The sequence below is a fragment of the Galleria mellonella genome, unplaced genomic scaffold, assembly GCF_026898425.1.
Source record: "Galleria mellonella isolate WM207_F2 unplaced genomic scaffold, CSIRO_AGI_GalMel_v1 utg133, whole genome shotgun sequence".
NCBI classification, from domain to species: Eukaryota; Metazoa; Arthropoda; class Insecta; order Lepidoptera; family Pyralidae; genus Galleria; species Galleria mellonella.
Genome location: NW_026441990.1, coordinates 869,657 through 897,619, shown reverse-complemented (window position 1 = coordinate 897,619; position 27,963 = coordinate 869,657). Strand labels below are relative to the sequence as shown.

The following is a 27,963-nucleotide window of genomic DNA, read 5'->3' as shown; positions in this document are numbered from 1 at the left end:
GTAATTACAATAGAGAAATCATGTAAAAAAATATACCCGGGACGGTGCAAAGAGTTATCCAGAACAAAATGGCGGCTAATATGGCAGTTGTCCACAGAGAGAAATTGGTAAGTTTTGAGTGATTGTCGACAATAATTGGATGGGTTTATTAACTATTAGTAAGTATCAAAGTATGAAGGACGGTTTTAACAATATCCCTCCGCCCTAATAAAAGCTAAATAAATATGTTGGATAGCTTATTAATTTTTATAAAGAGTCTTTGTAGGGATTAATTATGAAATATCAATATAATAATTAGTCGCAGAATACTATAAATAAGGGGGAAGGGGATTCCAGTATATTTGATACAAAAATATTTACTGCTGGCAATACGACGTTATCCTAACGTTTATTGGAAACGAAATGTTCCAGAAATATTTAAAAATTTTACTGAATAGTAAAAGAGAGGAATAATAATTAACAGTGATTCTTTTTTAATTCGCATATTTTCGGTTCAGTTGTAACTTAAAAATATTGAAAAATATAAAAATTTTCAGGTTACTGTTGATATAAATTCTAATAAATAGATATTTTAGGATAACAATGTTTTTCTAAAAGCGCAGTTATAGACGTCAATTATGCTACCACCTATACTGCCATAAAATGTTGCCGCTCTACATTTCCGTTGTCAAAATACTATTGTACCGATGGCGTAATTTTTCAACTTTACAAACTTTGTTCTACTACAAAAAAAAAAAAAACGGATTGATTTTCTGAATCTTCCTCTCTCTAAATAAGTTTTTAAAACTGTCATTGAGGTCGATTCTAAGGCGCTATTTTTTTAAAACTATCTCATAAATTACAATTTTAATTCCATGTTACAGCGAAATGTTTATTGTTAGAATCAATGTGAACTAATTTTCTAATAAATTTAAGTCGAAATTATTGTAATTTCAATGTGCGACGGCCCGTAAAAATAGTAATTTTGAGAAATTATTAAATTATATGGTTAAGGGATAGTTTTAGAAAAATAACACCTCAGAATCGGTTACATTGTATATTTTTTATTGGATCAGTATTTAAGGAAGTGTCTAATGTTCTATTAAATTCATACCACATGTTGGGATTCTAGAAACCATTCTAAATCAAGTTCTTAGTTGCAAGTACATATAGGTGGTGATGGTACCTATTGGTATTGATCTGAAAATTATTTACACCTTCATATTGCAACCGATTGATAGAAAACTATGATCCTATTTATTAACTGCTATTGAATGTTTTTTTTTTTCTTTTAATACGATACCGTTGTACTCATGTCCATATTGTACGCGCTGTTGTCTTGACGGTTTCATCAAATCTTTGCTCATTCCCATTTTATTTTCTATTTGTATGTTAATATTTTGTTCTTTACTATATGCATTTTCATATACATTTAGTTATATTTTCATATAAGTATTTTATATAAAATGCAGTATGCATTGACTGATGCAAGTTTATTTTTAATCTATCATTTTAGTTGTTGCATATTCTGCATAGTCATTTTCAGTGAAACGTACGGAAAGATGGCGTTATCTAAATAAAAGGCGATATATTACTTTGGATGTTTTATTTCTATGTTAGCTAGCGATCCTATAACAATAGATTTGAACAACGACGGTTCGAACGTTCGAGAAAACGGAAACAAAATGCTCAACGAGTATAGTAAGTATGTATATCTTTTAATAGTAAAAGTAGGTATAATATTTTATTTATAATTGTCTAAGGAGAAACTTGATTAGGCTTATTTATAGCATTCAGACGATTAGGTCTTTACTCAAATATCTAGTTTTCTGGGTAGTTATATTTTGGATAAACGTTAAACCACAAGTGGCAAACAAATTATCGATAGATACTTTATCGCTACAGCATGCGTGAGAGGGACAGAAACATCCGCCGTCTTGTTTTTTCCGTTAGTAACGAAAATTTATCTATTGACGAATTTGTTTTAAGATTTTTGTTAGGATGCCAATCTGTCGCTTTTAATTTCTATGACTTGACTAATAAATTACGTAAATAATTTACGATTTCACAATAACTCTTCTCTTTTATACAAGAATAGTTGTATATCTACCTGGCGTGATGCTTTCATTATTAGAAAGGAGTTTTCTACAATTCATCGGACAGCTCAACGAGAAAAAAACCCCAATAACACCCATATTTGCAAGGGGAGCTTAGGTACATTAGTGTCAATCTATATAAATATAATAAAGTGACTCTGAACGCATTTGTCTTTGGTACTACCAGCCTGATTTAAAAAATCTACACTAGATAGCTCAGTTCTTGAACATACGACCACGGGTAAAGCCGCAGGATACGTCAAGTACAAATATAGTTTAATATCTTTGAGGGGATCGTTCGTTTGAGGTCTGTGATGCAAGTGAGGTAGAAGACGTGCTACTAGACCGTAAGAGGCGAGACAGTCGTGAGAGCGGTGCTGTCGCCCACGGCTCCAGTGGGCTGGTTGTCTCTGGTACTGGGGAGACCCTGAAAATGTGTTTATGATTAATGATATAGTATTCTTTTGGCCGTCTAGTCCCAGTATAGATAGGCCACTCCTTCCCGTGGGAATTGTAAGAATCGACAAAGGGATGGGCATCAGCGTCCCTCTTAAAACCTAACTACGGTTATCAGTCCGCTTGTCAAGCGTGGCAACTACTGGCAAAATCCCCTAAGGGGAGGCGTATGTTCATCAGTGGATAGTTAAGGCTGATGTGATCATGACGATATAGAATTCGTTACTGTGGTAGTTCGATTGAATAAAAATGCAATGGTAACACTCCACTGTTGTATCTCGTTACATTTTGGTTCTAAAATCTCAGAATACATCTAAAAAAATGTCTTCAGTAACGGTATAAGCTGGTGAGATGCAGCTGAGCAGTAAATTATGGTAATTGAGGATAAAGTTAGGACATATATCGTCGTAGTCGTGGAATACTGACGCATCTATATATAATATTTGTCAGATCCGTCAGTATTTTACGACTATGACGATATAAAAACTTTAGAATCAAAGAAGATATTGCACTTAGATACTGTCTAATAGGTGGATTTATATAGTTACTGCTATCCTCCACAGATTATATTTTAGGGACACCATCAAAAATTTGGTCAAGGGCGGCAGGTGGATACCTGATTTCTGAAATTCTGAAGATTCTTATTTGCACTAACTAAAGCAAAGCTAAAAATAAACCATACCTATTTTTTCTAGCTCTAGCCGTTTTTGGTCGTGTTCGCTTTTTCTCTTGTTTTGTAGAAGCTGCAGGTGCTGCACTCTCCACCTCGGCTCCACTACCAGCACCTAACAATTTAAACCCATTTTAGTATACAGATTTAAACCAATACCTACTAGAAAGTATTATTACTGAAAAGGTCAGGTATATATTAGTTGATTTTATACCTATTTATCTCATCAACTTTTTTCCCAAAACAGTTTTGCAAATAAATATTCCAAATATATATTGGGAGGAGTTTGTTTGTTTTGTTTTCAAAAGCTCTTTATTTATCATAAATGATTACAAATATAATAAATTCCAGTGTACGTAAGCTTAGAATTTACAATCAGCCATAAATCGTTTGGCGAGTATTATACACTCCTTCAAACATTTAAAATAGAGATACAAATATCTATAATTCTACACAACATAAAAACTTACATGATTACTTATTAATTATAATCATAAAATAAACACAAAATGCACATATTTGTAAATTATGCATTATAACAAAAATCATACAATTGGGAGGGTAGTTTGAACCCAAATAGTACCAAGTTTGTAACATTAATATTAGATATTACTATTAGCAATCGGCAGGTATCAGTAATCATGACTGTCGAGAGCTATGCGAACAATAGAAATAGAAATGGTGCGTGCCATCTTGATCCTTACTTCAGTATGCAAAAAGAGTGATTACGGTCTGAAGTAAAATATTATTCGAAGTTTAGAAACCAGTGATGGGGCGATTTATATCTTTTATATTTATCGATAAAAGGTAAATTGCTGGTTCGTGTTATACAGATCCTATTAATTAGTGGATTGTTGTGTTTTATATTCGATTTAAGATAAATAGATAAATTTTAATTGGGAGGAGTATTCCTCGTGGAATTCTTTCTCAAGAATCAATCGTCCTTGAAGGGTAAGACAATTATTATAACAACGAAATTATTAGATACTATCTTGATCCAAGACAGGTGTATTTATGGGGCAGGGTCGGTTAGAGGTCCTTGCTCACCACAGAATTGTCTGGTGCCCACTCTGAGATGCCAGTGAAGCTTTACAAAGACGTCTAACTGTAGGTATATATACGCTTTTAAGAGTCTAAGTTCTTCTCTAGAAAATAATCTTAAATACGCTAATGTTATGGTCCAAAATCTTCCAACTCTAAATGATAGGTGACGCAAGTGCGAATTATGCTTCTTATAGGAAGCGTTCTTGGTTAAAGTGAAGTACTTTGTTAGTACACGCTTATTATCAAGTAGTCTCCTTAATTGATACATTCAGTGTATAAAGAAATATTCTAGAAATAAACACTTACCGACTATAAACAGCGAATGTTCCACTTGTACTTGCCCAGTTGCGTGCTGAATGCAAAGTGGTCGAGCTGCTTTTAATCTGGCTGAATCATCTCTTCTGCTTCCTACAGCCCTATATATATACAAAATAAAGAATATCTTGAATTAGTGTTTAGCAAGATAACATTGAAACGCCTACGATATTAAGATTTCATTATTAACTTTAGGATTGTGGCTCTAAAATGAATCTGTCGCACTTTTATTATGTTTATCAATAGACACTTCTAAAAACTTTTGAACAAGCATAAACTCCTTATTGAAATAACGTAAAAAAACTAATACAAAATGTCCGATACCATAGTATAAAATATTTTTTCAAGACGGCTTTGAGCAATCTCACAAAATAAATATATTGAAAACTTACGAGCTATTTCCTGAACTAGGTGGTTCATCCCAAGGCGCATCGCTTTCCACAGCGCTGCTCTCAGATGCCACCAAGTACATAGATCTGCGTTTATAATATAGTGTGGTCAAATGTCAAGATAACGTCGTTTATAAATGCAACTATGAGACTAGCATCAGTTTGTGTAATGTAAGTAATGTACATATTACGCGAACAGGTTTAAACCATAAAAATAGGACTAATATTGAAACTAACACACTGCTTTGTTTTCCTATAGATGGGGGTTCGAGCCTCACAAAATACGAAGAGTTTGTATTCATAATTGGGACTAAAGCCATGTAACGTGTAATATATCTTGTCATATTTATTACTAGTCTTTGCCCTCGTGAATTAGTATGTAAAGTGTAGCGTAAGTTTAGATATAACATATCCGGGTATCAAATATTCACCAACAAATTTATAATATTAGTAGAACAATCTGTTACAATAGATGCATATAGCGTTTCAAATAAAACAAACCAATTATTAATAGAAGTAGGTACAAATCTAAAATCGATTAACCAATTGAACATTTCTATTTCATTTTGAGAGACTTTCTACGATAATTGTAACAAAAAGGATACCTTTTCATTAAAATCTACTGAACTATATCTATTATATATACTATTTTTTATCCCACTACCTAGTATATGCAATATAAATTAGGCTTTACCTAGCAGGCACGTAGAGGTGCGGGGGAGGAGGCGGGGCGCGGCGGGACGCGGAGCGGGCGCGGCGCGCCCTTGAAGCTCTCCCCAGCAACACCGACTCTACAACGGAACGGGGGGCTTACTATCAAATGAAATTCCGAAGTTTCGGACTCAATTTCGTGTTTTCGTTCATACCTAATACGGTCCAGTAAATGGAGCTTAACATTTCGTTCGTCATAAATCCTACCATAAAAGACCAAAGGAATAATATTCTAATATTTTTAATGTTTTTAAACGGTAAGTATTATGTAATTTTAAAATCAAAGTGTTTCGTCCAGCTCCGAAATTTCGGAAAACATTTCATGGTAGGCCCTCGGGTTACAGTAAACAATTGCAAAGTAGTGGCATAACATTATATATAATATAGGCATTTAACATTTTGTTAAGTTCACAAAAATTATCTTAAAATCCATTTTTGTTCTTATATTAATAGACACTCGGCCCATTCCTAAAGTGGTCTGCGATTGCCTATATTGATTTGCAAGGCGCTGATTGCTAGGCATAATTAATTACCTCAGTACAAACATATATCTTTTTGCTACAGAACTCGAGAGGGAGGTTCGTACAACAGCTTTTTTTTTATTTAAATAAAAAAAACTAGGGAATTAAAATCTGCCACGTTGGCAACCTTTTTCATTTATCTTTTACGGAGAATCCTTCGGCTATAGAACTTACCTCTTTTTTATTTTGTTTTCATTGTTTAGTATTCGTTAATGTTGTGACTTAGCTAAAAATTATCACTTGTATAATAAATAATGTTAAGGAAGGGGTTGTGGTACAGATAAATGTTACGGCGCGTTACACGAGGAAGAGGGAGGCTCAAAAATTGCGTTATGTAATACTTGAACGTCCTCTAATATTCAAAATGTAAATAAAACGATAATTTCGCTTGCACTATTGAAATTACCAGAGATAAAGTCAGGTTAGTTGGTACATCCGAACTCTTCTCTTCTGAGGGGAAAGGGATTGTTAGCAATAGAGTTTGACAGCCCCATTGCTAGCAACCCTATCAGGTCGAGCACCACGCGGTTATCCCTAAAAACCATCATGATTAATTCTTATTGTAAAGCCTACTTTTAACCTCACGTATCATTCACACTGGTGCCCCGCCAGTATATAACAATAGTGCAGGGGAGGTTACCATTCCATTTCCACCTATTAGGAAAAAATCCTTAAGGTGGTTGAGCCGAGGTCATTTTTATACAAAATATTTTTGTAATACACGCTGCAAGTATAAAGGTATTTAATTAACAACCAATAACAAAAAAATGTTTTAAAAACCCTAAATTCGCAAATCAAATTAGAATATTGCTCACACCGATAAATCAGGTTTTTCCCAGCATTATTCAAGGCAGGGTCTTCTTGTATCCATCCTATTAAAAAAATATACGTCATGTACCCGATATAGGGTCACTGTCGCTGTGTTCCTGCCGCTCGCGGCGCCAGCCTGAGTCGGGCGCGGGTGCGTCCGCCGCCACGCCGAACAGCCCCGACACCGCTCCGGCCACCACCTTCCGAGCTGACTTGGCCGCCGTCTGGAGGCAAACGTTCCGATATCAATCCTTACCACAGACAATAACACTACCACAGATAGCATACTAATCAGTTTTGTAAGAACAAAAGACTACTTATTACAAATGTGAAAGTGAGTTTATTTATTAGTTTATACATAGATCTTAAACTAAATTAAAAGTTTAGTTTAACACTTTGTACAAAAGTCGATTGCTTGGATACCTCTGTCCTATTCGTGTTTCTACCGTGAAGCAGTTGTGTTTGCATGGCTGTGTTTCGGTTTGAAGGGTGGGATATGGTGTGAATTTACAGGGTACAGAGGGAACATCTGAGTCCTCAGGAATGACAACGCATGGGGGGTATCATGGACAGTATATTCTGTTATGTCCATGGTACTGCTCATGTCTATAGGCGACGGTTACCACTTTCCATCAGGTGGGCCGTCAGCTTGTTTGCCATTCTAAGTTGTATAAAAAAAAGTTCGTCTGCTTATAGTTACTACGTACTGTATAAAGTATAAAATACATATAATATTCTTTAGTATTAACCTACGTACGTAACAGAGGTTAACAGTGAATTCGTAGTGATGGACTAATTTATTTTGTCATTTATATGGACACCCTACCAACGTAAACTAATAACGCATGCGGGATTATCATTACATTTTCATCCATTACAAAATTTTTCTCGTTCTATCTTTTATATACGGCAGCGAAAACATTTCTATCGATAGATTAATTTTTTTATACAACTTAGAATGGCAAATAAGCTGACGGCCCACCTGATGGAAACTGGTAACCGTCGCCTATGCATATACAGCATAAGCAGTACATAAGTAAGCTATACATAAGCAGTACCATGGACATAACAGAGTATACTGTTTCGTCCATGATACCCCTCATGCGTTGCCATTACTGAGGACTCCTCTGTACCCTGTAAATTCACGCCATATCTCACCCTTCAAACCGAAACACAGCCATGCAAACACAACTGCTTTACGGTTGAAACACGAATGGGACTGAATATATCTGGTTTCCTAGTACTCTTATGGGAATTAGTTACGATAAGCCAACTGATCTGCTTTCATTCTCACCTATCATCCCTTAACCTCAAGTGCATACCTCTATCAGGTGGGGTTACCATTCCATTTTCATCCTATAAGAAAATGTCTCTAGCGGGTTACTCACTGTAACATTGATGTCTATCTCTGGTACGCAGCTCAGGTCAGCAGCCCGCTCTGCAAGGTTCTTCAGCAAAACGCTATTTGGCTCTGTTGTCTCTGATAATTTCACCAGCTCGAAGAAGTAATCTGGGTATACTTGCTCTTCGACTGTAAATTAATTTTTAGAACACTTTGCAATTATTAATATAGTTTAAGTCAATTTTAAATTATAAAATTATTTTTATACATAACTAATTTTTTACCCGCTACTCGTATGCGCAGATTTTAGAGGTAGAAAAACAAAATGAAATAGTCCATTTCTTGATAACGTACGAGATAAAACATTTTTTAAATTTTACTTTCAAGAATACAACAGTGAAAACCGGATTCAATTTGGTACAGTAATTTTTGCATAATACCGGAACAAACATAAGGACAAGCAGAAAAAAATTTTTAAAAAATATTGTTTTAGCTTCTATTGCTCCTATTAAAATTCCTTCTATAAATTTTTTTTTAATACGTTTTATGTCCATAATACTCATATTTACAATAGTACAGACATTGTCTAGTTACGATATTATATTAGAAACTAAGATAAGGGGGACTCTGTACAAATTCGTCTGGGTATCCTTGTCCCATTCTCTCAACAATCAGTCGTGCTTTAGTGTTTGCCGCTTCAAGGGAGAAACTCAAAAATGACGACACGTACCATAATGGGCGTTAAAAAATATTCCATTTGAAAGAAACGTTCAGCACCCAAACTACGCAGTGCCGAACGGTTAACATTAATTCCGAACAGCAATCAATAATAATTTGCCTAAAGATGCATGTTGAAGAAACACGTGTCGCAAAACATGCGTGAATAAAATGGTAGTCAGAGATCAATGGCTTATTTGCAAGGTTGTGAAACTTCTGGTAGTAATAGTGGCGATCAGAACAGTAGCAGAATTAAACAAAGCAATTCTAATCGAATGATATGGATTCCCGCAAAATTACACCTGGTTCGGTAAAATACCCCCTTTTTTTATCAAAAACTTTATTGACATTTTGCGAACTTTTTTAAAATTCTAATAATACTTACCAGGTTTTGGAGGTTCTTTAGGTAGCGGCAGCATGGGCGTTACACTTGGGACGACGCCAACCGGTCCCGCTAGTGATACAGGCGCCGAGCTCTTTGGGATATTAGGAACCATTGCACTTGTTGCGTCTGGTACGGGCACAAGCTTTTGTAAGTTTTCGGGTATTTCCAAATTCGATTTATTTGGGGCGGACTTTATACCAGTTGATGGGAGAGTCGGTTCGGGAACAGACAGCTTGTTTGAGGAGGCCAGTTGGGGCGCTGGTGTGGAGATAGCAGAGACAGATAGTTTTGGGACGGTTTTGCCGTTGACTAGTAGATCTGGCGTTGCTTGCTTTTGTGTCGTATCTGAAAAAGAAATTGAATATTGGTTACAAAAAGAGTTTATTATAAAAAATAATGGTTTAGCATTTTAAGTGGTAAATAAAACAATTATTAAATATATCTACGCTTCTTGCTTTCCAGTCGCCTTTATACATATCTTTTCAATGTACTAGGTACTTAGTTATAGATTCTTCTTTCGTATATATTTTTTAAGTCTTATATTTCTTTTACTCACTGTTCATTCTGACAATTTGATAGAAAATAAATATTATTTATAAATTGAGTGCATATTCACAAATAATTCAAGTGCAGTAACATACTAGGTATTGTTTAAATTTCTACATAACAAATTTTTCACCAGGTGAGTGTTAAAGTGTGAATCACATACCAGTATTAGTGGCAAGTTCAAGGTCATGCGTGAATGCCATGACGTTGAGAGCTGACGAGAGCGCTGGACCGACCCCGTTCCCTACTTCGGCAGCCAGCGCCATGTCCGCGGTCCCCACGCAGTCGGGAGGCGGCGCAGCTCCTCGTCTCCTGATTTGAAGTAAATTATGGCAATGTGATATAATATGTATCTTTTCCTAAGTGAACAATTTGGGGAACTGTAAAGCTCAAGCTGTAAGGAAATTTAAATTTAAAATATATTATTACTGGGTACTAAGGTAGCATCTTAGTCTTGGTTAGTAATTGAGTTTAACAGCCCTATTGCTAGCAATATACCCTATCAGGTCGATATCTACGCGGTGGTCCCTGGAAACTATCGTGGTCAGTTCTCATCTATCATCTATCATTGATTCCCCGCCAGCGTATACCGATAGCGCAGACGGGGTTACCATACCATTTTCACCCATAAAAAAATGTATGGGCTTCATATAGCATGTGATGTGGGTAAATGGTAATGTTTACATAATGACGCTTATCACTTTTCATCTGCTGGAATGAAATAATGAAGATTTACATAAATATTTCATTAATTGGTTGAATAATAATAATCGTGAGTGATATTGTATCACAAATAAATACTACTATATAAGTACATACGAGTATGTGAGTAAAGACCAATATAAATAATTGTAACTTTTTTTTATACAACTTAGAATGGCAAACAAGCTGACGACACACCTGATGGAAAGTGGTAACCGTCACCTATAGACATGAGCAGTACCATGGACATTACAGAGTATACTGTTTCGCCCATGATACCCCCCATGCGTTGCCATTCCTGAGGACTCAGATGTTATTCCTCTGTACCCTGTAAGTTCACGCCATATCCCACCCTTCAAACCGAAACACAGCCATGCAAACACAACTGCTTCACGGTAGAAACACGAATGGAACAGAGGTACCCAAGCAATCGACTTTTGTACAAAGTCTCCCTCTGGTAAAATTTCGACAATATTTATTTCGTTAAAATTTCGATAATATTTATATATATTTTAATTTATTAAATAATTTACTGAACTAGTTGTTATATTGCGAAAGTCTATATCACTGGTTAGTTGATTAGGATTATTTTGTTTAATTCCGCTACAATTAGTATGTATGTGACTGCCTGTTGGCAGTTCGAGTGTTCTCGAAGAAATTATTGTCCAACTTACGGCATGGGTGCTTTTGTTGGCGTAGATATGGAGACACGGCCCCACATCAGACGACGCAGCTCTTCACCGCTGATGCCGCGCCGCCTCAGCTCAGATATGGTCACTTTTCCCACGCGCTGCATGCGATATTATAGTGTATCCGACATTCCTTGCGCCAGTTTTGCGGTTTAATTTATATATTTATTATAAATAATTTGTTTAAAACTATCATCATCATCATATCAGCTATTATCTGCCAACTGTTGAACATAGGCCTTCCCATAGGGGGGGGGGGGGGAGCGGGTTGCCAGTAGTTGCCACGCTTGGCAGGCGGATTAGCAACCACAATTAGACTTGGGTGATACTTAAGAGTAGTGAAGTGTTAAAATGGATCCTTCGATCATTAACTTCTCTTAGTACCTTTTTACGGCACTCACGGAAAAAAGAACGAGTGGATCATTCTATGCCGGGGCCATAATTAAAACTATGTTAGTACTTAATTTTTAAATAATTACCTAGTCCTCTGAACAAGCTGCCGCACCAGAAGACTTTCTGGTCTGACTTGAATTTACCAATGTTATGATACTGAGGAAATTTATATGGGGTTGCTTTCCATTTGTGACGGAAAAAACAAGATGACTAAAATAATCGTGATTAATTCATGATACATTGTTTAGAATAGACAAACTGTACTGACTTCATCCTCACCTATCCCCTCTAAGTGATACACTGTTAACGTAAACCTATTGGTTACCATTCGTTTTCACAAATTAGAAAAAAAAAGCTACAGAGGCCTTAAATTATTATTAAAAAACAACAGTTATACCTTCCAGTTGGCCAGAGCGCCTTTCCGTTGTTTCGCCCTGGTCTTCGCCTTGCTCTTGATGACCATGACTGCGCGTTGCTCGTACCGTGGGTCGTCTGACGGGCCCAGACCTATGGAGTACTCCTGCAGGTATCGGTGTGCGTCGTCCTGAGCCACCGAGCGTTCTAACGACACCACTATCTTCGCCCACTGAAATGTTAATACGGATTTTTTTTTATGGGTGATAATGGAACGGTAAATTTCGGTATACACAGGCGGGGTACCAGTGAAAGATGATAGGTGAGGATGAAGCAGGTCAGTTAGCCCATCGTGACAAATTCAACAAAAATTGTTCACGATGGTTTTCAGGAGGAACCACGTGGAGATTGACCTTATAGGGCATATTGCTAGCAATGGTGCTGTCAAACTCCATTACTAACAATCCTTTTCCCCTCTGTTAATACGGATTAGTCAATATTATCAAGCTTTTATTATTAAGCTTTTATTATAAATCGACTTCAAAAAGAAGAAAGGTCCCAATTTGGTTGTATTTTTTTATGCTTGTTATCTCATAACTACATCAGTTCATTTAACCGATTTCGATAATTCATTTTTTATTTGAAAAGTTATACGTATAGATTAGTCCCATGCTTCTTTTGTTTTTCATTCTTTTATCTCTTTTACCGTGTATTATGTGTATGTTTGTATTGTAATTTGTGTGCTGTAAGTAATGCAAATAATCTATCTGTCTATTTGTCCATAGAAACTTTATCAAAATCGATTCAATAGTCTAGATTTTAAATCAATATAACTATTTTGTCACTATTGAAGTCAGTTTTTTTGGGACACAACCTTTAAAGATTAAACTATAGCTTTTTAAGTAAAGACTAAACAAAGATCTTTGATTTACTAAACTTTCAAAGAAAAGAATTTACTTCAGTTATTCTTTATATATTTTTTACATACCAACTTCTAAAAAGGAGACTTAAGGCAGCTTATGGGGTCCAAGTAACAAAGCATATAAATATATTTATTGCAATTATTTCTTTTGCAATATATGTGGACCAACGACTATATAAAATTATGACAAATTTCAAACTGATAGAATTTGTAGTTGCTGAGACAAAGTGTTGTGACAGACAGACGGAAGGACAAAATCGAATCAGAAGGGTTCGTTTGATACAGAATCCTAAAAATGTTGTCTTAAATCAATAAATATAATACCTGTTTAACCCACTCCTTTTCCGACTGCTCTATGACGTGCGCGTACGTATTTCCCATCATGGCGATCAGCATGTTCAGCAACAGGATGGGAACGAACACCATGAACACGGCGAACACCGTCTTGGCCAAGTTCGGGTATGTCGTCAGGCCTAGGTCTGTGTACTGTCGGTCATAAAGGATGTAAATCCTATTGGCATAGACATATTAAAGAAATGACCGAATGGGTCAGTGGTACCCACCCCACGGTGGAAACTGACCTTTTAATTATGTGCTCACATATGTGAGAGGGCATATGCCTCTTTTTAAAAGGCCAGACCTCCCCTAGAAAGTAATCTTAAATACTTATACGTCAGTGTTTCTATAGGTTGTGGATACTTTGGAGGCAAAGGGTTCAGATTTTAGAAATTTAATCTTTAATTATTTTTAAAGTTCCATTTGATAGATTGAAATATGTCTGTCCTATTTAATATTCACAATGCAATATTTCCATTTTTGTAGAAAATAGTTAGGTCCTGAGTCGTTCATCTTTTTTAAATGTCAGCCGATCTTATGAACTTCCTATCATAAATCATAGACTTCTCGATTCAAATCGATTAAAAACATCGATATTTTTGTCCAAGATCGGAAACAACACCTTAATCTATTTATTTTACTACATTTTGGACAAAAATTAGTTTACGTTGTAACGTAACTGACGAACGGTTATGTTAAGTCATAATTATAAGGTATTCGACATATTCTAAGCCCTTAAAATAAACGGTAATGTTTCGATTGAAATACTAACGCTGTAGTCTCCCAATGTGATTTGGAAGAGCGCCATCCACGTGCTTGGGTAGCTGGAGTAGAGAGTTGATTGTACGTTGGGAAACCCTGAAATAATTTGATGAACAAAAAAGTTCAATGTGACACATGATTAATTAGTCAATTTACATTTTATGATAACACGTGTGTGATCACAACAATATATGTATATATGTTATATCGTTACTATCATTTATTTACACAACAATAATTTGTATATTGACAGAATTCTCTTTAGTTTATTTCGTCTTCTCCGGCTTTAAAGTCCGGCCCTTATATACACGTTTTGCGCACGTAGGTAAACGATTTACACAAGGAAAATTTAGTCTACAAACAAAAAATTGTTTACCTGAATCATAAAGATCATCTTTATCATCAGAACTTTAGCATTTATTAATATAATAAATGCGAAGTTGCCGTGTGATCCCAGCATGAAATGAACGCCTTCCTTTCCAGTGGGCATCGTAAGAGGCGACTAACGCCCGAAATTAATAATCAATTCTAATACAAAATTTCCTATCTGCGATTTGCATATTAATCTATTTTTCGATACAATCGTCTTAATAATCAATCTATGGATCGAAACTGTAATCTTTCAAAACAATCCAGCGTTGGGAGGTCGGATCACAGATTAAAGATAGTCCTCTGATCGAAAAGTTCAGTTTTCACGTCTCAATAACCTATCTAATGATTTTGACGTTTGGATTGATCGGTGTAACGGGAACTTAATGGTTGAGAAATGGGCAGCAGCGTCCCTCTGAAAACATCACCAAAGCCTAACTGCGGTTGCCATTCCACCTGCCAAGCGTGGCAACTACTAGTAACATTCCCCTTATGGGGGACGCCTATGTTTAACAGTGGATAGTTAACGGTTGATATATAATAAATGTGTAAAGTTTATAACAATGGATAGATGGATGCTTGTTACTCTTTCACGCAAAAACTACTGAGCAGATTTGAATGAAATTTGGTACACGGGTAAGTTATGTCCTAACTTAACCGCGGGATACATGTAGTGATAAAGAATTTTACAGATACCTCTATAAAGAAAGTAGAAAGATTGCGAAAATCCGAACAGCACGATGCAGTAAATGATGCCGAAGGTGAACATATCGCCTGTGATCATGCTGTAAATCATTGTCACGAACGGGCCGGTCAGCTTCACAGCACTGTTGACATTTTAATTCATCTTATTAAAATATAATAAAATTGTAATACAACATGGTTAAAAAAGCGTCAGGGGTGTTCTTCTCTAGAAATCTGTCCAACTCTAAAATAAGGGCATACGGGTATGCGATCCCGGCCTCCCGAGCCGCTGCAGTGTCCCCTCCCTTTCCTTTCCCACATAAGTCCCTTATTCCCCTCATTCACCAATTTCTTTTACGCTTTTCCAACGTTCCCTTCCTTTTTTCCTCAATCCTTTCCAAATGATAGGGATAAGGGTAGGAAGATGATGAACAAGATTAAAAAAATACTCACTAATATTGTGGCATTATTCACAATTATATATATTTATAATTTTCGCAATTATAAATATATATAATTGTGAATAATGCCACAATATTAGTGAGTATTTTTTTAATCTTGTTCATCATCTTCCTACCCTTATCCCTGTCATTTGGAAAGGATTGAGGAAAAAAGGATATATATATATATATATTCAATATATATTCAATTTAATATCTAATATATAAAATTCTCGTGTCACGGTGTTTGTTACCAAACTCCTCCGAAACGGCTTTACCGATTTTCATGAAATTTTGTGTGCATATTCAGTAGGTCTGAGAATCGGCCAACATCTATTTTTTATACCCCTCAATGATAAGGGTGATCCACCCCTAAATATTTTTTTTTATTTTTATTTAAATATGATTTATCATTAAAAAGTACATACAACTTAAAATTTTCACCCTTTTACGATCAACCCCTGTTTTTTAATTGCGATTTTTATATTTCGCAATAAGTGGTAAAACAATGTTTACGGGGTCAGCTAGTATTCTTATATAATTGCGAATTATCTTGTTTTACCATCCATTGTTACCTTTGTATCACAAAATAAATAGCAAGGAAACTATACAAATTTATGAACTATATCTTCATTTCTTTATGCAAATAAGTCTTAATCAAGACAACTAATGTTAAATGACACAAACACTGTCCACTTACCCAGCGAAAAACATTAGCAAGAACCAGGAACCGGGCAACAGAAAGATAAGTATGGCCTCCTCCGTCATTGTCTGGCGAGACAGTCTAGCGGGGATGCACGCCAAGAGTAGAAGGTTCGACGCCAGGAAGATGAATTTGGCAGGTTCGTGAATCTAAAAAAGTAAAAATAAAATAAATATATTCAAGACAATAAGCAAATTGAAATTCAAATCACCTTTATATCAAAAAGACTTGTTTACAAAGACTTTAAAATCGAATTTTTTTCTATCCCTGGTAGGGTTGGACAGAGGCATTTGTCGATTGTCACTATCGTGAAAAACTTACCATAATGTGAACATTTTAGAAACTTCATAAAGATGGAAAATCGATGATAAATTTTTAATGTTTTACTATGTATTATGGACACAAAATCCTGGTAAGTTTCAAATTAAATAAGTATATACTCACTAACTGTTTGAAGTACGCCACGAGCCCCTGGTTCTTGATCTCGTCGCCTTGCTGCAGTATGATGTAGCACAGAGTACTGAGTATAGTTCCCAGTTCGCTGGCGAGCCGAAGTCCGCTCCGCCAGTCGATGACCTCGAGCCCCCAGTTGGGGTGGGCGTCCGCCTCCGCGCTGCTGTGGCGGAGGTACACCGACACGGAGAGCAGCAGAAGGTGCAGCATCAGTATCATGAGCCGTTTGAGAAACTTTTTCTGAAAAAATCTTTTATTTTTAAAACTTTATCTTTGTACACGTCAAAAACTATTGTATACTAACTATTACCCGCGACTTCGTCTGCGTGAATATGTTGATTGATCAACATAAATAGTAATATTTGTACTTTTAAATAGGTTTCCAAGATCGATTCGATCGGTCCTTCGTTGAAAAGAACATAGAGTTATAATTATAACATTCCTAATTCTGCTTTGACAATTAAGATCACTCCAAAAACAAATAAAAACATTTCATACGGATACCACAAAAAGGCAAAGTAATATATGTTATAAAATATATAATATCTATGGTATAATATCTATATAAAAGAGGATACTGGGTAACAACGCTTAGCCAAAATAATTAATATAATACAAATAATAAGTTCTTTATACAGCATAAATGAACAATAACAAAGGAATTGTCAAACTTCAAGCCTTAAGGGAGTAAACGAGGTTTGAAAATTTGTATGGAATTTCCTCAAATTAGAAGTTAGACATTACTTGTATAACTTTTAACTTGTCTTAATTTTAGTTTTCGGCTCATGGTACAAAACAAAATTCGCGAGAATACGAATACCACTTACAAGCGAAGTCGCGGGTAAAAGCTAGTCTAGTTTAAGTACCAGCTAATACTCACCCTGGCAAATGTTTTCCATTTTTCCTCTAACAATCTCTGTATTATACCTCCGTCCAACATATTTAGATGCTCCTGCTTCGTCCCGTTCAAGATGATGAATAAAGCCGAATTCCAGTCTAGAATAATAAATATATACATATTTTCTATTCGGTTGTGTTTTCTATGTTTGTTACCTCATAACTCCGTCAGTTAAATTCATCAGATTGATTTAGAGAGTTTTTTTTTATCTAAAAGCATATGCTTACAGATTTGTCCCATATAAATTTTATCTAAACCGGTCCAATAGTTCATATTGTTCATATTGAATCAAAACTAACCGATTTTATCACAATTGAACTCGGTTTTTTTAAAACATAATCTTAATTATGTAGACATGAGATTTTTGCATCGTACTAGCTTTTACCCGCAACTATGTACCCGTGATTAGGATATTTTCAATGACCGGGATAAAAAGTACCCAGTAGTGTATACCAAAATTTCATAGTAATTGCTTTAGGCGCTAACAGGTAATAAATTTTCTTTCATATTTTTCATACTTGTAAGAATGGTCACAACAAACAGCAGTAGGGGGGAAAGGGATTGTTAGTAATGGAGACTGAGAATCCCATTGCTAGCAATATACCCAACCATGTCGACCTCCTCGCGGTTCTCTCTGGAAACTATAATGGTTAATTCTTGATGAATTCATCATGATGGGCTAACTGGCCTGTTTTCATTCTCATCTATCACCCTTCACTGGTGCTCCACCAGCGTATCCCGTTAGCGCATGCGGGGTTACCATACCATTTTCACCCATCAAAAAAAAAAAACAAACAGCAGTACAATATTATACCAATGTTAGTATCTACATAATTATTATTTATAAAATGTGTAACCAGTATTGCTATTCACGATAGAAATTTTTGGACCACTCTGTGCTGCCAATTTAAAATTGAAAACTCAGCTTTTTATCGTTCATGTTTCTTTAGTTTGAATTTAATAGTCGAGGGATGGGCAGGAGCGGCCATCTTTAAACATCACCAAAGCCTAAATGCGGTTGCCAACTCGTTTGCCAAACGTGGAAACTACTGGCAAAGCCCTCATTATGGGTCAGGCTTATGTTTATCAGTAGACAGATAACGGCTGATTCTTTGGGGAAAGTGTAACAAATTCAGTTTCAGTAGTCACACTTTTTAATTATATCTATTTCACCATGTATAAAACTTACTAGTCCGCCCATCAGGTAACAAAGTGTCGAGCGCGTTCAACGGATATGCAGAGCATGTGATGTTGGAGTATCTCCAGAACTCTCTGGCCGATAGTTCCAACATCTCTCTGAAGACAGACGCACGACCAAGCTGGCACGCCAGCGTGAGTGGCGTGAACCCTGCCAAGTTCATCCGGCCGTTGCTGGCTGGGACTTTGGGATGGCGCAGTGCATAACCGAACATGTCCTGAACATTAGAATATATTTTACATGAAATTACATTAATGGTCGGGGGATTGGCAACATCATCCCTCTTTAAACATCACTAAAACCTAACTACAGTTGTCAACCCATCTGCCGGCGAAGCAACTACTGGCAAACCCCCCAAAAGGGGGAGGCCTATGTTCTGCAGTGGACTGTTAACGGTTGATATGGATAGAAAATCTTCTTTAACCAAAGTATTACGAGTATGCAAATGCCAAAAACAAACTCATTGTTACAATTATAATATTTAGTAAAGACCATTTTTGTTTATGATTTTAAATACTTGTCACTCAATAGTTGATGTCAATATTAGAATTGACAAAATTGTTTACTAGTCATCTTCCCACCCTTATCCCAAATTATTATTTGGGGTTGGCGTAATATCTTTTTTATCCAAATTCAAAAAAGATTTGGCTTATAATTTTACAACAAGCTGCCTGCCTGACGTCAACCCTCGTACTAATATCGTTTACTAGTGTCGTATATATTTAGTTAATGTGTTCGTATCTTACCAATTTGTCACAGACCACAACCATATGCAATATCATGTTGCCGAAGGAGTCCTGCGCATCAGGATCGGCCCCGGAGTCGAGGAGTAGGTTGTATACTGCTTCGTTGGCGCAGCAGGCTGTCCACGCTAGTGGGTATTCTCCTAGGTATGCTAAACCTTCATAGTTGGTCACACGGGCGGGAGGCACGCATTGTTGGTCGCGGGGAAGGAAGAAACTGCCTGGAGGAAAGGAGAGAAACGATAATTGAGAAGAGAGAGAAATGAAATGATTAACTTCTTCGTTAGGTGTAGCAAGGGTCAAACAAAAGAAAGTAACAGAAGTATTTTTGACATAATCGCGTATCTTGAAACAAGTCATCTAAACTAATCGTGGCGTGGTGAATCGGGTCTTTGGGTATCCTAGAATATAGATGAACACTACAATGGCTCAACTATCATACTCGTGAACGAGTGCTTCTAGTGGGGACTATACTGTTCAAGAATTTTGTGATTGATAGTAGTTTTTTTTATCAATTTGAAGTTTGTGATGGACAATTTATCCATTCACATTTTTGTTTTAACTTATCATTTATTATTTGAGGAAGCAACAGTAGAGTTTTTTGCCTGCTCTTTTCGCCTGATATTGGATTACGAACTGGGAATAGATTCATAAAAAATCAACATTCAAAAATAAGCAATTAAGTTTACTTGAATAAAAAATATTTGTATTTTATTTTTTTATGGATTAAAATGGAATGACCTATCTATCGCCTGCGCCTAAATATAAAGTCAGGTTAGCAATGGACTCTCAGATCCTATTATTACTAACAATCTCTTTCTCCCCAATGACGTTGAAATAGATAATGTCGTACGCGTAGAGAGAAACTTGACAACTTATTATGTTGGAGGTAGGATAACGCAAATATGGAGGGGGGAAGGGATTTTTAGTAATGGGGATCTAACAGATCCATTGCTGGTAATATACCTTATCGAGTCGATCTACACGGGGTTCTCTCTGGAAACCATCTTAGTTTATTCTTGTGGAATTCGCGAAAATACTTTCGCGGGGCATTAAAATTATTGAATACTCAAAAAAATGTACACTGAAATTAATTATATTAATCGTTTACCTATTGCTCTCTGGTTGACATCGGCACCCGCTTCCACCAAGTCCTGAACTAATTCGTTATTGCTGTATGCTATCGCCAGATGTAGAGAGCTCGCTCCTATTTGCAAAAAGATATTTTTTTCATACTTAGAGTATTTTTCTGTTCGCCAATGAAAAATAAATTAATTTCTTGATTATAATGAGATTAGTCTTTTATTAAATAATATATATATATATATATATATATATATATATATATATATATATATATATATATATATATATATATATATATATATATATATATATATATATATGAACCGTTTATTTTGAAAGTGTGTAAGTCCATTTTTGAGAAAAATGTGCTATCACGTAATTCATGCTAATAATCGTAATTAAATAAACGTTCCATATATAATTATATATAATTTATATAATTATATATATTATTATATTAATAATTTATATAATTATAATATTAATATTACAATTATATAAATTATATTTAATTAAATTATAGACTAACTAATGATCTAATAATCAATTCACAATTATTGTCGAAATTATAAAAACAAGTGGCATAATGAACCTCTTCTTACTATTTAAATTTTATACCAAAGGTAATAAATATATATATATTTTCAACAGACTTCTAAAAGAAGGTTCTCAATTCTTTTTCTACATATTTATTACCTCAAAACACCGTTAGTTATGTACCAATTTGGAAAATTATTTTTTTATATGAAAGGATATACTCACAGATTGGTGTCATAGAAATTGTATTAAAATCAATTCAGTAGTTTAGTTTTTAAATCAAAATAACTAGTTTTGCCATAATAGAAATTGGTGTTTTTGTGAAACAAAATCTGTTAGATTATTAACATAATTTTAATTTATCTGTCGATATTGCAAATTGAGTGTTACAACGAAAGAACAAAACGACGAACATTTTATTTAAAGAAATGACGTATAAGCTAGTAATAATAATAAAAAAAAAACAATTGTACACAGCCATCGTGACATACCCAAATATTCTTCACCTTCTACCACGTCTGACGATAGCTTAGGAAAGCACTTTACCAATGTTCTTGCTAGCCTTGTATGGATCTAATAAAAATAAAACATACTTTTTAGTAAAGATCTCCGAGTTATTCAATCTCCATTGCTAGCAATCTACCCTGTTAGGTTTTTTTTTTGATGGGTGAAAATGGTATGGTAACCCCGCCTGTGCTAACGGGATATGCTAGCGGAGCACCAGTGAAGGGTGATAAATGAGAATGAAAACAGGCCAGTTAGCCCATTATGATGAATTCATCAGGAATTAACCATGATAGTCTCCAGGGGGAATCGCGAGGAGGTCGACCTGGTTGGGTATATTACTAGCAATGGGATTCTCAGTCTCCATTACTAACAATTCCTTTCCCCCCACTGATATGGACTTCTGTAAAATAACACCTAGTTCAATAAAATACCTGCAATATATTTTGTTTTTATGGATTTTTTTATGCTACTTAGAATGGCAAACAAACTGACGGCCCACCTGATGTCGGATACATATTGATGGAAGCTGAATGAAACAAAATAATTCGAAATAACCAGAAATATGTGAGGAGAAAAGTATTGTAAGTAAGGGCTTTGACAGCCCTATTGCTAGCAAACCTTATCAGGTCGACCTCCACGTGGCTCCCCCTGGAAACCATCACGGCTAATTCTTGTTGGATTCGTCACGATTGGCCAACTGATCTCTTTCAACCTCACCTATCATCCCTCACTGGTGCCCCGTCAATGTATACCGATAGCGTAGGCGGGGTTACAATTCCATTATCATCAATTAAAATAAAAAAAACACAGAAATACTCGTATGTTGGATACTTACTTTAGTATCACATATAATGAGGACATGAAGTAATGACTCCCCGAGCGCTCCCCGATAACACATCTGCCAGCACGCCATGTGGTCTTCCCACTTTGCGAGAGGGTCGTGGGGTGAGAGCGATGCTTCTATCGGTAACACCACCTGAGATAGTATACAATTTAAAAACAATTAATAAATGTTACAAGTAATAACTCTGTTATGTCCATGTCCATCTACTGCTCATGTCTATAGGTGACGGTTACCACTTTCCATCAGGTGGGCCGTCAGCTTGTTTGCCATTCTAAGTTGTATAAAATTAGACATTAAGAAAAGGATAGCAAGATCTATATTAATCCAAGAAATGGCAATCATCATCATCATTATATCAGCCATTAACTATTCACTGTGGTTTTTTTTATACAACTTACAATGGCAAACAAGCTGACGGCCCACCTGATGGAAAGTGGTAACCGTCGCCTATAGACATGAGCAGTACCATGGACATAACAGAGTATACTGTTTCGCCCATGATACTCGCCATGCGTTGCCATTGCTGAGGACTCAGGTGTTATTACTCTGTACCCAGTAAATTCACGCCATATCCCACCCTTCAAACCGAAACACAGCCATGCAAACACCGCTGCTTCACGGCTGAAACACGAATGGGACAGAGGTATCCAAGCAATCGACTTTTGTACAAAGTCTCTCTCTGGTTCTGCCAATAATGACCACGCTTGGCAAACGTGTTGGCAATCGCATTTAGGCTTTAGTGATGTTTTAAGAGGGACGATCTTGCCCATACTTCTACTATTAAATTCCCTTAGTTGCCTCTTATGACACTCCAGGGTTAAGAAGGGCTGGCCCATTCTATGTTGGGACCACACGGCGATGGGTCACCGGTTAATAATGAAAAGTGAACATGAAAATAGATCAGTTAGCCCGTATGATGATTTTAACAAGAATTAACCGCTATAGTTTCCAGGGGTATAGTTTTTTATATTGATTGATTGAACAATGGGACCGTTAGTGTCCATTACTAACAATCCCTTCTGTTCTCCCTAGAAACGATCATGATTAAACTTTTGCGTATTCATCCGGATGAGCTAACTGATCTGCTTTCATCTTGAACTATCATTCAACACTGGTGCCCTGTTAACGTATACCGATAGCACAGACGGGGTTGCCATTCCATTTTCACCCATTAAAAACATCTAACAGCCCTCTTGCCAGCAATATACCCTGTCAGGTCGATCTCTTCACGGACACTCTTAAATTTGTCACATTGGGCTAACTGACCTGCTTTCATTCTCACCTATTTATTATTCACTTACCCTGCCAAATGTATACCGATAATATAGACTGGATTCTATTTCATTATCATTCATAAAAAAATCATGACAAATCTGAACGAGTACAAAGCTTGTTCATAAAGTAAAAAACCTGTTCATGATCCCTGAACTTCCACCGGAGATACTCGGCTCTGTTGATGACGCGCCCTCGTCCGCCGGCGTACATATAAGCTGAGAACTCCTCGCGTATCAGCTTCTCGGCAGCCACCATCCCTCCTTTAGCGTACGTCTCCAAGAGGAGACCACCTTTTCAAATTCAAAAGATTGAATAAAATGCTTATTGATCAACTAACTAAGCCTTTCCCAAAGAGGGCGATAACACCCTCTTGTGGGCGCTGTAGGCCTAAAGGCTAAAGGTAAGAGACCCAGAAAAAAAACGAGGGCTTGGGGGTGATTTGTTGATCTTGAAGTAATAGTGGTTTTTAAGTAGATGAAAAAATGGGGCGCTAAAAAATAATTTATTCTCAAAGTGGGCAGTAGACAAAATAAGATTGGGAACCTCTGGATTAACTGTTTCTCGGGACTCTACGTACGTATTATACCTCTATATTTATAGTATTTAAAAGAATGAACAGCTTCGTGCCTCCAGTCACACTGTTTATTTATTACTCTTCTCCATCTAAAGATTGCCTGGAAGAGGTCGCTCTTAGCAATAAGGCCGCCTATTGTCAGTGTAATATTTTTTTGTAATTGTTTGTATTTATAATAAGTTTACTATAGTAATCTTATGGAGGAAACAATAAAGAGTATCTACCTATCTATCTGCCCGTGTGAATCAATATATTATTTTTTATTCAAATTTTTTAAGGCTTCACTTGGGTGACTATGTTTTTTTTTAATGGGTGAAAATGGAATGATAACCCCGCCTGCGCTATCGGTAAACACTGGCGGGACACCAGTGAGAGATGATAGATGAAGATGAAAGCAGGTCAGTTAGCCCATCGTGACGAATTCAACAAGAATTAACCGCGATGGTTTCCAGGGGGAACTGCGTGATCGACCTAATAGGGCACATTGCTAGCAATGAGACTATCAAACTCGATTGCTAACAATCCCTTTCTTCCAGACACCCAAGGGTTAGAAAGGGGTGGTCCATTCTATGCTGGGACCACACAGTAATATAGATACCTTTCTTATAATCAGCTAATTTGTACAACACGGTGTGTTCCTCTGTGTGAGGCTGTGATATGACTCGGTCGAGAACCGAACCTGCTGCCTGCACTCCCTCGCCAAAGCGTAACTTGCCGGCCACACCTCCCATCTCACTGTAATATCAATCTTGTTTCGATTTTTTTTTTCTTTAATATCATAGAGAGGATTTGATTATTTGTTTGTTTGTAAGACATAAACTCGAAAACTACTCAAAAGATTTAAAAATACTTTCATCTATAGAAAGATACATTATCAAATATATCAATGAATAACATAGGATATATATTGCTTTTTTTAAACAGAGATCCCTATGAATATTACAATAATGAACTAAAGGCACCAAATTGCCTATTGAATCTGACATAAAATATAACAAAAATTCTTATTAAATTGTCACTGAAAATTTATATTTTGACGGTAAAATGTGTTTGAAAAATTCCGAAGCAAAATATGAAGCAGGTACATTGCTCATCTGAGGGTCGAGGAATTACATAGTTAGCCACTATCGATACAGCTGATGTAAATGCCTAACTAGGTAATTGCTAACGCTACAGCACGAGACTGGTCAACGTGACGACTTGAACGCACTTCTGGTTCACACTTCGAACTGGGCAGTCATTTTAGTTATAATTAGATATAGGAATTTTATACTGTAACTTTTGTTAATAGATTAATTTAAGTTTTAATAAAATTTTGTTTTTTTTTTCGAGTCCTCCGGTTGTCGTCCTCATAATTCACGAGCGGGATAGAAGAACCCAAATAGATGACAACGTTCAAATATTCAAAGTCTCTCTCAAGTATTTGGGTTTCGTGAAGATTTTACTCTATATGTCCTATACAGTTAAACAGAATAAACCCTATCGATGGAATAAACTTTTTCTAATAGAATATGATAAGAAAACTGTCTACTTAGTAGGTTATTTTTATTGCTGATTGTATGTACTCACTAAATTAGGTCATCTATTTGGGTTGTTGCTTCTTACTGCCTAAACATAATATAATACTGCTTTAAGTGTCATAATTATCAAAAATTCCCACAGAAGTTTTTATTGGAAGATCTAGTTACAAAAAAATCTAGAAATACAAGCCAAAATACCACTAATGTTATAACTGTTTATGTCTAATTTAGATTCTTTTAAAGTTATTTACTTACCAATCAAACTTATACTAAAAAAACACTTTAAACGTTCGTTATGTGCCCACATATAGTTGTAGATTCCATACATAATAAATTAACACACATTTTGAAAATATAAATGTGTAATTCATTTTCACAGCTAACTATTTAGGTGCTTTGTCTTGTAAACAACTATTAGTTGCCATAGAAACTATTTATAAGAGTACAATCAGAATATATTTGTCGCAGGGAATTGACGTTATTAGGCATTTCATTAAATACCTAGGGATATCACGAAAGAGATCGAGCACTTTAAACTATTGCGTATTCTTGTTAAAAAATCTAATGATATGACAAGTATACTAATTAATATGATCAGTGATTCATGATTTCGCTATATTAAATATATTAAAAAGTACCTATAATATCATCATCACATAAGCCGTTAACTATCGATTGGTGAACAGGCAAATAAATTTTTATTATAAACCTTTTATCTCGGTTTTTATGAATCAAAATAATTGTTATATATATATATATATATATATATATATATATATATATATATATATATATATATATATATATATATATATATATATATATATATATATATATATATATATATATATATATATATATAAATATTTACAACACAGGGGATAAACGAGCATGTGGCTCACCTGATGGTAAGTGACTACCACCGCCCATGATCACCCACAACACCATTGCAGGTGTGCTGCCGGCCTTTTAAAAAGGAATATACTCTTTTCTTGAAGGTTATGTTGTCGTATCGGTTCGGAAATACTGCTGCTGGAAGTTGATTCCAAAGAATGGTTGTGCGTGGAAGAAAATACCTTGAAAAACGCACGGTGGAAGACCGCCATTCGTTTAGATGATTGGGATGAAACTTTAGGTAGTGGCGGGTAGAATATTTTATATATTAATTCTAATATATAAAATATTTATATATATATATATATATATATATATATTTAACTGTTTTAGTTATTTCCGCAGGTACTTCAAGAAATGCCTAATATCTTCATTTTCCTGCGACACAAGGTAGGTAGCCACTAAACACCCTCATATGGAATATTAGATTTCCGAAATCGTTATCTATTGCGTCGTAGTTATAGCACGAACTTAGATTAATGATTGGTCTCCGCTGTGCTACGTCAGCTATAATCATTAATATCAACGGGGGAAAGGGATTGTTAGTAATTAGGTCTGATGACATCATTACAGGGGAAAAGGGATTGTTAGTAATGAGATTTGACAGCCACATTGCTATCTATACACCCTATCAGGTCGACCTCCATGCGGTTCCTCCTGGAAACCATCCCATTCCATGATCCCATTGCTAGCAATGTATCCTATATTGCTTGTTGAGGAGTGGAATTAAATCTTTTATATTTTTATCAGTTGTTTTATTATTATTTATAATTTTACAATATTTTAATTTAAATGTGACATAATACATTGGTTTTATTTAAAGGTATTGTTTTTAAATATAAGATAATATAGCGGTCAGTATAGAGTATACATATATATTTTTTTAAATTACTAAACTATCTTTAACATTGCTAGCAATGTTATTGACAGTCCGCATTATTAACAATCCCCACTTCCTACAAGGATACCCTTGTGGTACATTTTTTTCTAATAGCGTTAGGTACTTTTTTCATATTTAGATAATTTAAAAGACATGTTTTGTATTAAATGCTGAAAAATGGTCACTCGCTGAGATCAACAACAACAATCTTTAGTAAAT

General features: G+C 35.6%; 1 protein-coding gene across 1 annotated transcript; it reads right to left on the bottom strand.

Annotated features, from left to right (window-relative positions):
- Nucleotides 1-1,570: 1,570 nt before the first annotated feature.
- LOC113511229 (uncharacterized) lies at nt 1,571-26,362 on the bottom strand. The gene is made up of 25 exons (XM_026894846.3): nt 26,226-26,362; nt 25,049-25,185; nt 24,012-24,166; nt 22,593-22,733; nt 21,742-21,823; nt 20,739-20,834; nt 19,631-19,848; nt 18,876-19,101; nt 17,669-17,784; nt 16,780-17,028; nt 16,333-16,484; nt 15,205-15,335; nt 14,150-14,235; nt 13,366-13,527; nt 12,163-12,351; nt 11,358-11,473; nt 10,145-10,293; nt 9,436-9,780; nt 8,380-8,522; nt 7,080-7,215; nt 5,644-5,740; nt 4,953-5,036; nt 4,552-4,661; nt 3,214-3,316; nt 1,571-2,502 (listed from the first exon to the last, which is right to left on the bottom strand). Exons 2-25 carry the CDS (start codon nt 25,179-25,181, stop codon nt 2,352-2,354), a joined length of 3,570 nt encoding a protein of 1,189 aa, XP_026750647.2. The 5' UTR covers nt 25,182-25,185; nt 26,226-26,362; the 3' UTR covers nt 1,571-2,351.
- Nucleotides 26,363-27,963: the final 1,601 nt, after the last annotated feature.

What these genes read in the sequence shown, in the direction of transcription:
- LOC113511229 (XM_026894846.3), bottom strand. Translation starts at nt 25,181, where the DNA reads ATGGGAGGTGTGGCCGGCAAGTTACGCTTTGGCGAGGGAGTGCAGGCA. An exon ending in CACCTCTACGTGCCTGCTAG is followed by an intron (nt 5,037 to 5,643) that starts GTAAAGCCTAAT and finishes TTATAAACGCAG; the next exon opens with ATCTATGTACTTGGTGGCAT. An exon ending in GCTAGAGCTAGAAAAAATAG is followed by an intron (nt 2,503 to 3,213) that starts GTATGGTTTATT and finishes ACACATTTTCAG; the next exon opens with GGTCTCCCCAGTACCAGAGA.